Below are 15,680 nucleotides of genomic sequence, written 5' to 3'. Positions count from 1 at the left end.
TGGTTCAGTTGCTTATAAACTGGAACTTCCTCCTTCTTCCCGCATTCATCCAGTCTTTCATGTTTCTTGTCTAAAGAAAGTTTTGGGTACCACTGTCAGAGCACAAACTACTCTCCCTGAAATGGATACGGAAGGATCCATTATCCTGGAGCCGGTGGCAATCATTGACCAGCGCACTCGCCAGCTTCGCTCTCACTCCATCTCTGAGGTCTTGATTCAGTGGCATGGCATGCAACCAGAGGATGCTACCTGGGAACCCCTTCTTCAGATTCAACAACAATTTCCACACCTTAAGCTTTGAGGACAAAGCTTTTTTCTAAGGGAGAGGGGATGTTAGGAACCTGTGTGTTCCTTCTGTTTATTTTGTTAGAGTAGTGTTGTTGGACGCATATGCTTTGTAAGTCGTCCCGTGAGTATATTTTATTATCCCACATGCATAGGTAGTATTACTTTTCTAGATCGTACCCAGTATATAAGAATAGGTTGAGGCCCTTGATGGGTACGGACGAATTTATTGTATTGAGCTTGCTCAAAGGAGGTTACCCCCTCGAAGTGGCCTGCGATCAGTAGATTCATTCTGAGTTCTGCTATCACTTGGTATTCTGTTATTTCGAGCATTCTCACGATATTGCTATAAGGAGGTTCTTCACAATTCACTGGGGTGTGTGGTATTTGTTGTTGCGGTTGTTGTACATCATGAGGAATTGTTGGAATATCATCTTTTGGAGTATCATCCAACACTACATAATCATTTTCTTTCTTCTCATGTTGCTACAATAGATCTTTGTACAACACTTTCTCATTGAATATGACACCCTACTTCTTACAATTTTATGATTTTCAAAATCTCAAAGCATATAACCAAATTCATCAATGCAATATCCAATAAATACACATTTCTTTGACTTAGCTTCCATCTATTTCTAGAATCTATATGAGAAAATGCTTCACAACTGAAGGCTTTGAGTAAAGAATAACTCACCTTCTTACCAGTTCATGTTTCCTCTGATATACCACAACCCAAAGGAGTAGAGGGACCTCTATTAATAAAATATACAATAGTATTGATAGCCTCCACCCACATGTTTAAGGGCAACCTTGGATGCAACCTCATGCTTTTTGTACACTTTGTTATAGCCTTGTTCATGCATTCAGCCACTCCATTTTCCTGTGGAGTCCTTGGAATAGTTTTCTATCTATGAATACCATTAGTGGAGTAATAATATTCAAATTCATGAATGCAATACTCACCACCATTATCAGATCTAAGACGTTTTAGCTTTTTACCAGTCTCATTCTCAACCAAGCATTTCCATTTCTTAAAAGTTTGAAATACATCAGATTTATGTCTAAGAAAATAAACCTATACTTTTCTAATTGCATCATCAATAAATAGAGTTACCAAGAGAAGATACTTGAACAAGTCCCCATACATCTATATGCACAAGCTCTAATTTTTCACTTTTTTTTTCTTTCCACTCTTCACAAAACTCACTCTCTTATGTTTTCCATACATGGAACTTTCATAGAAATCCATATTAACACATTTTAGACCTGGTAAAACTTTCTTTGAATGAAGTATTTTCATACCTTTTTTACTCATGTGCCCAAGTCTGTGGTGCCATAATGTTGTATCAAAATCTACAACAATTATTTGTTCTCCCTACTCAGCTGCAACAACTGTTCCTAAACATCCATTCTTCTATGAATCAATTAAAGTAGAAGGAACAATATGACCTGTACAAAATATAAGGTGCCTACTTTCACACCTTTTTCTATTACAAGGGAACCTTTTGAAACCTTCCAATTTTTATCATTAAAAGTAACCACACAACCCTCATCACCAACTTGCCCTACTGAAATTAAATTCTCACTTAGCCTTGGAACATGTCTTACCTCATGTAGTAGCCAATGATTCCCAATCTACAACTTAATCTTAGCTTTTTTCTTTCCAACAATATGACAGGGTTCATTATCCCCCAAATAAACAAGCTCAAAATCCCCTTGGACATAATCAATGAAATAACCTCTATGAGGTGTAGCATGAAATGAAGCACTAGAATCTAAAACCCATGAATCATCAACACTTTCTAAAGACAGAAGCAAAGCATCATCTTTGAATTTGTTACTTACCACATTTTCCTCCTTGTTCCCTTTTGGTTTATCTCCTTCATGGTTCTTTCGAGTCCAACAATCTTTCTTCTTATGCCCTATTTTACCATATTACTAGCAATCTCTTGGTCCTTTGGATTGGGACCTCTTCCCCTTTTACTTTCCTCTTGATTTTTCACAATTTCTAGAATTATTTCCTCTCTTAGTCATTTTACCTTTGCTTTGTGCATTCAAAGCATTTCCTAATGTAGATCCACCTAAGGATTTCCTACGAGTTTTCTCACTCAAAATAATACCGATCACATCATCATATTTTAGGGTATTAGACCCAGAAAGAGAATTACTCACAACCATTACCAAGCCATTCTAGCTTTTAGGAAAAGAACACAAAATCAAGAGAGCCCTAATTTCTTCATCAAAATTAATACCCAAAGAAGATAGCTAACTAGTAACAATATTGAACTCATTTAAATGATCTACAATAGATCCACCTTCTGTCATCTTCATATTAAATAAACACTTCATGAGAAATACCTTGTTTGAAGTAGAGGGTTTTTCATACAACGTTGCTAGGGTTTGCATGAACTCTTCCATCATATTCACTTTTGTAATGTTAAATTCCACCGATGGTGCTAGGCATAATCAAATAATTCCAAGTGCCTTTCTATCTAAAACTTTCCATTCCTACTCTATCATAGTTCCTTGGTTCTTAGTTTTCCCTTCCAATGACTACCATAAATCCTTCTGATAAAAATAGTCCTCCATTTGCATCTTCTATAACTAAATGTTCTACCCATTAAACTTCTCCACCTTTAGCTTACCCTCATCTATCATCACTTCCACTCAACTATGAGACCTTCCTACAGAGGATCATAAAAAAAAATACAAATAAAAAAATGATGATGGTTTGGAAAAAAAAAAAAAATGATGATGGTCTGGCAAAAAGAAAAATGACGACAGTCTAAGCTAAAAAAAGCAATGATCATCTGGCTCTGATACAACTTGTTAGGATTAACCTTAGACATAAATAATAGTTATATGCAAATATAACCAATACTAGAAAATGGTAGATCACATAAAAGAGAAAACGAGACACCAAGATTTAACATGGTTCACCCAATTTCTAGGCTACATTCACCAACAACAAGTCCAATATTATTATTATCAAGTGATTAGAATCTAAAATCCCTTACAGCTCAATATCGCTGCAAGAGGCTACAATATCACCATTACATTATGAAATCCCTAACCCTGAGCCTTTTTATACAAGCTTTTGCCACTTACAAAATTAGGGGTAGAATAGGTCATCCAATAGGAAAAATAGCAGCCAATGTGTTTTACAATATAAGGGAAGTTTTGGCTTCAGGGGCACTACCCTCAAAAACCCCTACAAGGGCATTGCCCCTCGACCCCACTTTATACTGCAATAGGAAGTGCAATTGGGGTGTTGCCCCTTGACCCTGTCTTGGAAGTGTTGCTCCAAAACCCCCATAGAAATAATATGGGGAGAAAATTGTGCTGAATAAACCTCTAACTCTAATTAGGCTCCAAATCATAACAATAAGGAGTGGATTTATCTAATATTATCAAAGCTTTGAGGAAGCTTTAAGATTTTCTCTTTTACCTTCCATTCCATTATGGATGCTTTGGGTCATAGATTTACCATGCCCACATTTAAGGTATTTTGTGATCATTTGATTAGAGAGCAAGCTGAGCTTTCATAGTTGGACTCTCTAACATGACCAAAGAATGAGGCATTGGTTTCTCAGACATCTATAGGGAAGCCGAAGTAGAAATCAAAGCCCAAATCAAATTTAGCAGATAGCAAGAGATCCTCCAAGCCTTCTCCTGAATTAGATGCTCAAAAATTCACTCCAAAAGGTAAATCTTCTAAGTCTAGCGAGTCTTCCTCCAAGACTAAGAAGTTTACAGGTGATCTTTGCAGTTTTTGTGGCAAGGAAGGACATCTAGTTTCTAGGTGTTGGAAATGTCTTGAGGCTTTAGAGGAGGCCATGCAACAACATAGTATTTCTTCTCATAAGCCACCACCACCTTCTTCAAGGAAAAGGCATACTCTTTCTACATGAATATTGTCTTCATCAGCTACTTGGATTCTTGATTCAGGTGCTTCCCACCAGATGAGACACTCACCTGCTTTGGTTACCTCACTTAGTGAGAGTGTTACTACATAGATTATAGTTGGTGACTTTGCACAACTTTTACTTTCAAAGTTCAAGAACTATCTCTTTAGAGGTTGCTTCCTTATAGGATGTTCTCTTGGTTCCAACCATTTCTAGAAACCTTCTATCTATCTTTTAGATTTGTCATTCTGTCTATGGTAAAACAGTTGAGTTCTTACCACATGATGTGGTCATTCAAGATCTCTATGATCCTGACTTGGTTGTTTCTATTGGGAGTGTTGATCTTCAGTCTCACTTATATTAGTTTGATGGCTTCAAGAGCTCTGATTCTTGTAGGGCCCATTTGCCGTTGCACCAAAAGCCATGACTGTTAGTGAGCATGGAACACCACATAATTAACCACCTATGGGTAGGGGAGCGCGTCGCATCACCCAACAATCTCCCCCTCGACGCGCATACCAGGTGCTTATGCGGGTCGGGAAGGCATCGGGGAAATTTGAACCCATGACCAGGCCAAAACTAGGCTCTGATACCAATTTTAGGGCCCATTTTCCGTTGCACCAAAAGCCATGACTGTTAGTGAACATGGAACACCACATAATTAACCACTTGTGGGTAGGGGAGCGTGTTGCATCACCCAACAATTCTATAGGTGTTTCTCTTATTGCTCATGTAGACATAGTTAGCAATATTTGGCATGAGCACTTTGGCCATGTCAACCACATACATCTATAATAAATGAGTACATAGGAGATAGTGATTGGGCTACCTTAGATCTCTTGTATTGACGATGTTTGTCAAGGTTGTGCACTTGACAAATATCACAGAGATCCATTTTCGACAGGTAGATCCAAACATTCAAAGGCACCATTAGAGTTGATACACAATCATCTTATGTAATTTCCCACTCCATCCTTTTTAGGTGCTTGATATGTACTTACCTTCATAGATGACTTTTGTAGATGCACATGGGTGTACTTTTCAAGTACAAGTTTGATGTCTTTGATTCATTTTGAATCTTTAAGACATTTGTTGAGAAGTAGACTAGTCTTTCTGCTAGGCATATATGCACTAGCAATGAAAGGGAATACGTCAATTAGTCTTACAAAACTTTTTGCATTGAGCATGGTTTACAACATTAATTCATAGTTCCCCATACCCCTCAACATAATGGGGTTGCAAAGAGAAAGAACAAGACTGTTAGGACTCAAAATTGAAGCCCTGATTTTGAGTAATATTGATAAAATCAAACACCCCATGCAAGAAAAAAATGCCATGGTGACATCCACAAGTATCTTGGCATCTACACCAAAGAGATAGAGCACTAATGGCATAGAGCAAGAAGACAACATTAGAACCATAGTTTGGAGCATAGTGGAGGATGACATCAAAGAAAGACGCCCAATGAAGTCCCATGCAAAATGTAGAATAGGGAGCCTCATGTGAAGGAAAAGCATATCCAAGCAGTTGTCAGATGTTTAATCCTATATGCATGGGAGGTTAGTTTTCCTTGTATTTTAAAACCCCAGAGATTTGATGCAATAGTGTCTTCAAAGACACCGAGTTCTTTGATAAGTGTAGGAAAGGTGTGGAGGGGCCCATCCACCATGGTCAGTAGTGAAGTGCACACTCAAATAAATTTTGACCTTCCACATGGTGGGAATCATGTGATCGAGAGATGTAGTAGGAAGTGCTACAATGTTATGATTGGGTGCCCATCGTATTGTCAGAAAGATCAAAATGGAGTTGTGCGATACTATGATGAAACCATGAGATAGAAAGGTTGGGAGCCAAAGATTGAAGCCCTATGAAGCTACAAAAATGGAACCCATCATGAGATCACCAGGTGCAAATATGGAGGTCTACAATCCCATGATGTCATCATAGGATCGAGAGGCTTAGTTTGGAGGTTCACGATGTTACACCAAGATCATAAAATTCAGAGGCCTCAGCTCAAGTTTTGAGATGTCATGACATTCTCCCTTTATCGTAGGATCGGGAGTCAATTTTTAAAGATGCACAATGCTATGATTTTTCCATAAGATTAGGAGGCTGGGACATTGAGAAAGTCAAATTCATGGAATAAGATGTTATGGGAAGGTAAGACCTCTTGTCAAGTGATCGGGAAGGTGATGGGTAAGGCTTACAATGATACAATTTATTGTATCATCGTAATATCATAAATGCATACTATTTTAAATAATAATGTGATGGAGGGGCCCAGTTGGCCAAGATGGGAAATGCCAGTCCAATTTTGACTATTCAAATGGAGGAGTGCCACATGGAAGCCCTGAGAGGCACATCATCATGTTAGGAAGCTCAAAGCAAGGATCTATGATCTTACGACCAATTGTAGGATCACCAAGCAAAATTTGAAGTGCCCCAATGCTACGAAAATGATATGATTGCCATATGGTCAAAGGGCCAAAATTTCAATGGTAAGATATTCTGAATTTTGAATTTATCATAAGATCAGGGAGGCTCAGTTTGAGGTGCGCAATGCTACAACAGGATGTTATGAATTGAGGATGTCATAGGGTCGGGAGGAGGAGAAAGAATTATTAAGATGCTATGATTTCATACTTCAAATACATAGTGTTATGTGGAAGCTGCCAATGGAATATGGGCAAAATGACAAAAGGAAAAAGAAAAAACCACACATTGATGCATGCATAGAAAAGAGGGACCTTGACAAGTTTAAAGAACTTGCACAAGCTTCTGAGGTACTCAGTGATCCCGAGAAGTGAGAAATTTATGATCAAAATGGAGAGGATGCACTTAAAGAAGGAATGGGTGGGGTGGTGGCCATGATCCATTTGACATTTTCTAATCCTTCTTTGGTGGAAGTTTCAATAGTGGATTTAGCAGAGGAGGCTACAGGTAACACAAGTCAAAGGAGGCATTTTAAAACCTTTATCCCACATTGCTCCCGTAGTGGATCTTTAGCCTATTTAAGTACTTCTCCACTCATATGACTGCATGTCTAAAAGATGGTTCCTTCTAAAAGGAAAGCCTCACATGCAAGGACCCCCACTTGGGTGAACAATGAAGATAGTTGGACACATGGATGACAGTTGGACTATGCAAATGATAGAGTTTTAACCCAATATGCTGCCATGATGACATGGAATTTGAGTACCCAGATGATGCCACGTGGATGATCCTATAGTAGGTGCTATGTCACCAAGTGAAGATGCAGACTAGATAACCATGGAAACATAATGACCAAGATAGATGGAGCTGATGTGGCAATGAGCGGGTGCAGATGTGGTGCAGAGGTGGTGACGACATGGTCAAAAAGGAAGGTTTGCTGGAAAAGGAAGGTTTGCTAGAAAAGTTGAAGGATTCTGGTGGTTGCCATGTCACCACCAAAAAATGTGATGGTCTCGCTGGTAGCGACATGGCTACCTCCTAGGAAATCAAAAATCTGGCCTAAAAAATTAAAAATCTTGCGAGGAGTTGAGAAATATATGTGGGACCCGTAGCAGTCAAAGGACCAGTAACATGATGAAGCGTGGTGCCATTGGAGAGGTTGATGGGATATAAAGGAGTTTTAAATTTAAAATAACATCCCTTGTTTGCACATTCAATCTAAGATTGAAAGATATGGTTTCAAAAAATGAATTTCTATAGTTTAAATTATGGATTTTTTTATAAAAAAGTTCAAATTCATTCTTTTTAATGTGCAAGGCCATAGCACAAGCTTGAAACTTCAAATGGTTTCTATAGGCATGTTTTTTGCTCAAAATATACACTCCAATAAACTGTCAAAACTGGGAGAAGACAAGCTATCCATTTCTGAGGTAAGTTTTTGCACAGCTATTCACCAGTTTGAGTTATAGGTGAATTTGTGATTTTTGGGGCATTCTCAACAGAATAGGCAGTTCTCATCATGAAGCATCATAATTTAGTTGGGATGCATCTGATTTTCTTGGTTGGCTCAGTTTGTCAAAATTTGACACATAATGATGAATTTTGCTTCAAGTATTTCACAATTTGCTTGCTTTTTGATGGAACTTCTCAAAATTTTTGTATTTTGCAATCAATTATGATTTCTAGCAAAATATCTAAACTATTTCATGCTTTTGGAGGCTAGAATGATTGAAGATTTGATATGCAATTTCAAAGAGAGATTCTTTTCACTACTAGGAGAGGTAATTTCAAGTGGACACATGCCATCTTCAAATCAGATATGGGAATTCACTTGCTCCTATATCATTCTCTTTCTTTCTCATTGTATGGGTTCTAGGTTTTTGAGAGAAACTTCTCACTGCTGAGACACCATTCTTTCAACAATTTCTTTTGTATGAACAATAGTAGTGAAGAGATAATATAGAAAGTTCAAACCTATTAGGTGTTTTTCATGTTTTTATTTCATGCATATGAATGTATAATTTCAAGGAAATGAATACAATTGAGCAGAAATCTCTTTAGTTTCATTCTGATTCTCACCTCCTTCCTCTGTTATCTGCAATGTTTTGTGTTTAAGAACAAAGAGCTTAGACTCATTTGATAAGTTTTCTATTGGAACAAAGAGCCAAGTAAATGCTTATTTACCTTGATAGGGTTATAGGTTTCATCAGGAGGATTTTCGGTAAGTAGTGAGATCTTTATGAACATAGATATCTATTTACAAGGTGAATGGATAGATCAGATATTTGAATGTATGAGTATGTCTCATGTATCTATATGTATGTGTTTGATTGATTGATTTGCCTAATAGACAAGGCACTGATCATCTACAGGATCATTTGTGCTTATTGCTACATATTTGGGGTTTTACTAAATTCAACATCATTAATCAAATGTATTTCCCTTTCATGTTGAAGAGCTATAATAGAATGCCCTCATTCAACTTGTGAATTTCATAGATTTGTATTTAGCTACTACAGATATGTGTTATTGCATGAGTTATTAGGAGAGATAAGGGCTAAATCTGCTTATTAGATTCAGGAAAATGTTTTTGCACTACTACCATATAATTGAATCTAAGGCCCACCCGCCTAGGTTTTGCAGAGCTTGAAGTAGAAGAAGGGTCTAGCCTTATAGCTGGCCTGGTGTCTAAAATGACATGTTGAAGATGGGAGTTAGCTGCCTCTAAATGTGTTTTGTTCTCATTAGGGTAATTTGAAACCTATAACATTTCAAAACACCAAAAAAATGGCAACTCTACTAGGGAGATAAGATGTCAATACATCTTGTTAAAAGGACAAAAACCTCTAGTGTGAAGTGAATACTTCAGTCCTATTTTTCAATATGGTTTTGTCCATTTGAGTCACCAACAAAATGGTGACTTTTCTGGGGACAACGGTTGTAAATGCCTGAACTATGGAGTTGGAAACCTCTGATATATTTTGCATATTCAGTATTGTATGCAAGGTTTTGTGTTCCCCATTAAGCTTTATTCTCTTACAGTAGTAGTTCTTAAATTGGATGTAAATTGTGTTGAGAAATGAGTATTCTTTCAATCATTTCAATTTAGTGTGAGTTGCTATTGTAATTTCAGAGTTAAGAAAGTCATGTTTCAACTTTGTGTAGAGGTTTCAAATTCAAGATAAATCTGAAGATCTATCTTCTATCTATTATTGTTTCAAGTCAATTTGTGGTATCTTCAAGACTAATGCAATTCATGTCTCACTTAATGTGAGTGGTGACTCAAAGTTAATCTCCATACCAGTGCAGTTCTATACATGAATTGTGATTAGTTGCTATAGGAGAAGAGTAGATTCGAAGAGGTTGAAACATTCAAATGGTTGGTAAGATTTTTGATGTGCTAGTTCAAATAGTTCAGTAAAGAATTGATGAGATTTTGGATCTGCTATTGTAAATAGTGGACAGAGAACCTTAAGCCATCTAGATCTTGAGGTATTTTTATTTTCATGTATTATCATTTCATGAAAATTTATTGTTAAAAGGCAGTGTTCTCCATCAAGTGAGTTTCAACAATAGGAGGAGGAGAATAGTTTGACAAGTTTCATACCCTTCATTGGATTGAGTTTCAGCTTGTTGTATTTGAGTTTGTGAAGTGTATTTGAAGAGATTTATTTGGCAGAAGGTTGTATAGATCCACTGCAAATTGTGAATCTAAGATTTATTATGGGTGAATGAGTTCCAAATCTTTAAAGAATGCCAAGTTTTCTTTCATCTAGTATGTAGCCTATCAGTGAAATTTCTAGATCAATTTCTACCAAGTAGTATATGCCATTAAATTTCAATGGCATTCATAGTTTCCCAAATGTCATTCCTAATGATGTTAGAAATAAATTGCCCAAGTTTACTGGGAACCATCTTGTTTCAGCTAGTCATCATGTTCAAGTTTTCAGTGATTTGATGGGTGACTATGATATTGCTCATGAGGATGTGCACATGAAATTATTTGTTCAAACTTTGGAAGGTGATGCTAGAGATTGGTTTTCTTTTCTACCAGCATGTCTTATTTCATCTTGGGGTGAGTTGCATTCTGCCTTCACAGAGCAATTTGGAGAAAGAGTAAGCATATCTAATTCTTATGATAAGTTCTTGAAGATTCATGTTAAGTGTGATGAACTTGTGACTCAATTCAATATCATATTTGCAAGAACCTTGAATGAGATCCCTAAGAAATGTAGACTAGAAGATCAAGCGTGTCTAATAGTTTACCTAGATGCATTTGATAAGAAAATGAGTTATCGGTTAAGGGATAAAGAACCTAGGACATTATATCAGGCTTTCGTGATAACCATAGAGATTAAGAATAACATAAAGTACAAATTAACTCAGAGTCACTTCTCTAAGAGTGTTTACTGGCAAGATTAGGTTCAAAGGAAGAATCAATGTCATAAAGAGTGTTTAATTTCAGATCAACAAGTAGATACTACTATTGTTGTAAATGATTTGGTTGAAAATTCAGAATTAAATATATGTGAATATGAAGTCTCTTTGTTGCAAAAAGGAACTGAACCTATCCCTGATGAATTGAATGCACATGTTTCTAGGCTTACAACAGCATATGATAGAGTTGATTCATTTGACAAGTTATACATGCAAGATATAAGTTCAATTATTCATTCTTCTATTGATGATTTGCATTATGTTGAAAACATAACCAATCATGAAGAGGAAATGTGTTCATCTCAGTTTGAGGATGAAGAAGTTGGAAGTGATGTGTCAAGTGATGAAGGTGAAGTTTCTGACCCAATGTATTGTGAAGAAGCATTATGTGAAGACAATGGCAAGAGTTGTTGCTCAAGTCGAGAAGAAGACAATGCTAGTATATGTTTGTCTTCATATGAATCAGATCCAAATTGGGCAGAAGAAAGAAATGACGGAAGTGTGTGCTCTTATGTCAGTAAAGGTATGAGTTCTATTTCTAAATCTGAAAATGAAGTTCCATTTCAGAATTATGCAAATCAGCTTGAGGTTAAAAGTTGTGAAGAAGAGTTGTTTGTACAATATGAGGATAAAGATGTTGTTTATAAGGATAGACTACCTAATTGTGTAGATGAATGTCTTGAAGATATATGTAGTAGTAATCAGCAATATGAAAATGATTCTAAGATCAATACATCAACACCTATTGATAGAATGAAAGATGATTGGTTTGCAAGACGTTTGAATCATTTTAATGAAGGAAATGCAAGTAATATTGATCTATTTTCTACATGCTTTGTTGATGGAGTTAATGGTGCGTCTTCCTGTGATGATTCTAATTTTTCTTCTTTATATGTTGAAAGCATCCATGACATTGATGTTAGAAATGTTTTTAAAGTTTCCACTAATCCATTATATGGTGAGGAGTTTGATGTTGATCAACACATCACTTGCCATAATGTCTACAAAGGTTCTTTGCATGGAATTATCAACCCTCCTTTTGAAGAGCACATGGAAGGTTTAGATTTAGTTGAGGATGATCTTAATGATGATACATTATCCTACAGCTGTAAGAGATCAGATTGTTCTTCTTCTGGTTTGATAGTGATTGTGATAATGATGTTGCATCTCATGATGTGGATAACAAGGTGTTTGAAAAAGTTATTATTGAAGATCAACATGCAGGTTGCAGTGGGTTTTATGATGAATGCTCTAATATGATGGCTAATCCATTTGTTGTTTTCAAAGCACCATTTGAAGATTCTAGGTTAGTTTCAAATTTTGGCATTGATGTGTGTGTGTGTGTGTGCGCGCGTTCTCGTACAAATCTTATTGCTCATTTGAGTACCTCTAGTTATACACAAGGATGTACAATTTGAAGGTATGTGTGATCCCTTTCCCCATGGTGAATATGATGCCTTCATATTCAAGATTGATAGAATGCAATATTCATTAAGAGAAGAAGAGTTTCAATTTGAGTCTGATATTTTTGAGCATGCTGATCAGAACTTTCATAATGAGCAAGTGGTTGAAAGTGAATTTGGTTTTTATATGCATTATGAAAGTGAGGATGTAGATTCAGTTTTGCCAAGTGAGTTGATTCAGAATGTTGATCTAATTGGTGAAATTAATAGAAGTAATATTTCTAGCTTACCTCATGCACATTCAGATGAAAATTAGATTTATGATAGAGTTAAATTTTTTTTTGAAGTTTGGTGGCCTGGGGCCATTGTTTGTACATAGTAGGAGTAGTTTTCTTGCTTTCAATAAAGTTGTCCAAGATAGAACTTTTGCTATCAAATGTGTGGTCTTCTTCTACCAGAGATCTAAATCCTTGTCATGCCCACAAGGGACATGCATCCCCAAATAGAGCCACTCTTGGGACTCAAAATCGAAGCCCTGATTTTGAGTACTATTGATAAAATCAAATAGCCCACACAAGAAAAAATGCCTAGGCAACATCCATAGGTATCTAGGCATCTACACCAAAGAGAGAGAGCACTAATGGCATAGAGCAAGAATATGACATCAGAACCACAGTTTGGAGCATAATGGAGGATGACATCAAAGAAAGATGCCCAATGAAGGCCCATGTAAAATGCAGAATAGGGAGCTCCATGTGAAGGAAGAGCATATCTAGGTAGTTGTTAGACGTTTAATCCCATATGCATGGGAGGTTAGTTTTCCTTGTATTTTAAAACCTTAGAGATTTGATGCAATAGTGTCTTCAAAGACACCTAGTTCTTTGAAAGGCATAGCATAGGTGTGGAGGGGCCCATCTACCATGGTTAGTAGTGAAGTGCATAGTCAAATAAATTTTGACCTTTCACATAGCGGGAATCGTGTGATTGGGAGGTGCAATAGGAAGTGCCATGATCTTATGATTGGGTTCCCATCATATTGCTAGAAAGATCAAAATGGAGGAGTGCAATACTATGATGAAGGCATGCGATCAAAAGGTCGGGAGCTGGAGATTGAAGCCCTGTGATGCTACAAAAATGGGGCCCATCATGAGATCGCCAAGTGCAAAGATGGATGTCTACGATCCCACGATGTAATCGTAGGATCGGGAGGCTTAGTTTGGAGGTTTACGATGCTACACCAAGATCATAAAATTGAGAGGCCTCAACTCAAGTTTTGAGATGTCACAACATTCTCCCTTTATTGTAGGATCAAGAGTTAGTTTTTAAAGATGCACGATGCTATAATTTTGCCCTAAGATCGGGAGGCAGGGACATTGAGATTGTTAAATTCATGGAATAAGATGTTATGAGAAGGTAAGACCTCTTGTTGAGTGATTGGGAAGGTGATGGGTAAGGCTTATGATGATACGATTTATCATATCATCGTAATATCGTGAATGCATAATGTTTTAAATAATAATGTGATGGAGGGGCTTAGTCAGCCAAGATGGGTGATGCCAGTCCAATTTTGACTATTCAAACGGAGGAGTGCCACATCGAAGCTCTGAGAGGCACATCATCAGATTGAGCAGCTCAAAGAAAGGATCTATGATCTTACAACCAATCATAGGATGGCCAAGAAAAATTTGAAGTGCCCCAATGCTACAAAAATGATATGATTGTCATATGGTCAGAGGGCCAAAATTTCAATGGTAAGATATTATGAATTTTGAGCTTATCATAAGATCAGGGAGGCTCAATTTGAGGTGTGCAATGTTATGAAGGGATGTTATGAATTGAGGATGTCGTAGGGTCAGGAGAAGGAGAAAGAATATGACACTACGATTTCATACTTCAAATACATAGTGTTATGTGGAAGTCACCAGTAGAAGATGGGAAAAATAGTAGAAGGAAAAATAAAAAACCACACATTGATGCATGCATAGAAAAGAGGGACCTTGAAAAGTTTAAAGAACTTGCACAAGCTTATGAGGTGCTCTGTGATCCCGAGAAGTGAGAAATTTATGATCAAAATGGAGAGGACGCACTTAAAGAAGGAATGGGTGGGGCAGTGGCCATGATCCATTTGACATTTTCCAATCCTTCTTTGGTGGAAGTTTTAGGAGTGAATTCAGCAGAGGAGGTTGCAGGTAACACAAGTTGAAGGAGGCATTTTAAAACCTTTATTCCACATTGCTCTTGTAGTGGACCTTTAGCCTGTTTAAGTACTTCTCCACTCATACGACTACATGTCTAAAAGATGATGCCTTTGAAAAGGAAAGCCTCATGCACAAGGATGCCCACTTGGGTGAACGATGAAGATAGATGGACATGTGGATGATAGTTGGACTGTGCAAATGACAGAGTTTTGACCTATTATGCTATTGCGATGACATGGAATCTGAATACCTAGATGATGCCACATGGATGATCTTGTGGTAGGCGCTATGTTGCCAAGTGAAGATGCACACCAAATAACCATGGCAACATAGCAACCAAGATAGGTGGAGTTGACGTGGCAATGAGCAGGTACAAACATGGTACAAAAGTGGTGATGACATGGTCGAAAAGGAAGGTTTGCTGGAAAAGGAAGGTTCACCGAAAAAGTTAAGGATGTCACCAAGAAATTAAAGGATTCTGGTGGTCGCCATGTTGCCACCAAAAAATGGGATGGTCTTGCTAGTAGTGACATGGTGAGCTCCTGGAAAATCAAAAATTCGGCCCGAAAAATTGAAAATCCTGCGAGGAGTTGAGAAAGATGTGTGGGACCCACAATAGTAAAAGGACTAGTAACATGATGACACATGGTGCCATTAGAGAGGTTGAGGGGATATAAAGGAGTTTTAAATTTAAAATAATATCCCTTTTTCGCATGTTCAACCTAAGATTGAAAGATTTGGTTTCAAAAAATTAATTTCTATATTTTAAACTATGGAATTTAAAAAAAAAAATCAAATTCATTCTTTTTAATGTGCAACACCATAAGGAGCTTGAAACTTCAAATGGCCACAATAGGCATGTTTTTTGCTCAAATATACACTCCAATATATCGTTGGAACCAGGAGAAGACGAGCTATCCATTTCTAAGGTTATTTTTTGTACAACTATTTACTAATTTGAGTTATAAGAAAATTTGTGATTTCCAGGGCATTTGCAACATAATGGGTAGTTCTCA

The 15,680-nt window shown here is 37.1% G+C and overlaps 1 protein-coding gene across 1 annotated transcript in view; it reads left to right on the top strand.

Moving 5' to 3' along the window:
- LOC149544422 (uncharacterized) overlaps window positions 1-15,680 on the top strand; it is a 55,113-nt gene that overhangs the window by 18,042 nt on the left and 21,391 nt on the right. Inside the window, exons 5-6 of the mRNA XM_089795972.1 lie at window positions 6,850-6,976; window positions 11,370-11,916. Coding sequence (XP_089652098.1) covers window positions 6,850-6,976; window positions 11,370-11,916 — 674 coding nt within the window. The remainder of the gene's footprint in view (window positions 1-6,849; window positions 6,977-11,369; window positions 11,917-15,680) is intronic.

This window comes from Cupressus sempervirens, chromosome 8 (genome assembly GCF_028749045.1).
Source record: "Cupressus sempervirens isolate cs-2001-9-10 chromosome 8, ASM2874904v1, whole genome shotgun sequence".
Classification (NCBI taxonomy): domain Eukaryota; kingdom Viridiplantae; phylum Streptophyta; class Pinopsida; order Cupressales; family Cupressaceae; genus Cupressus; species Cupressus sempervirens.
Note: the sequence above shows the minus strand (reverse complement) of the source record. Positions and strands in the feature narration are given on the sequence as shown.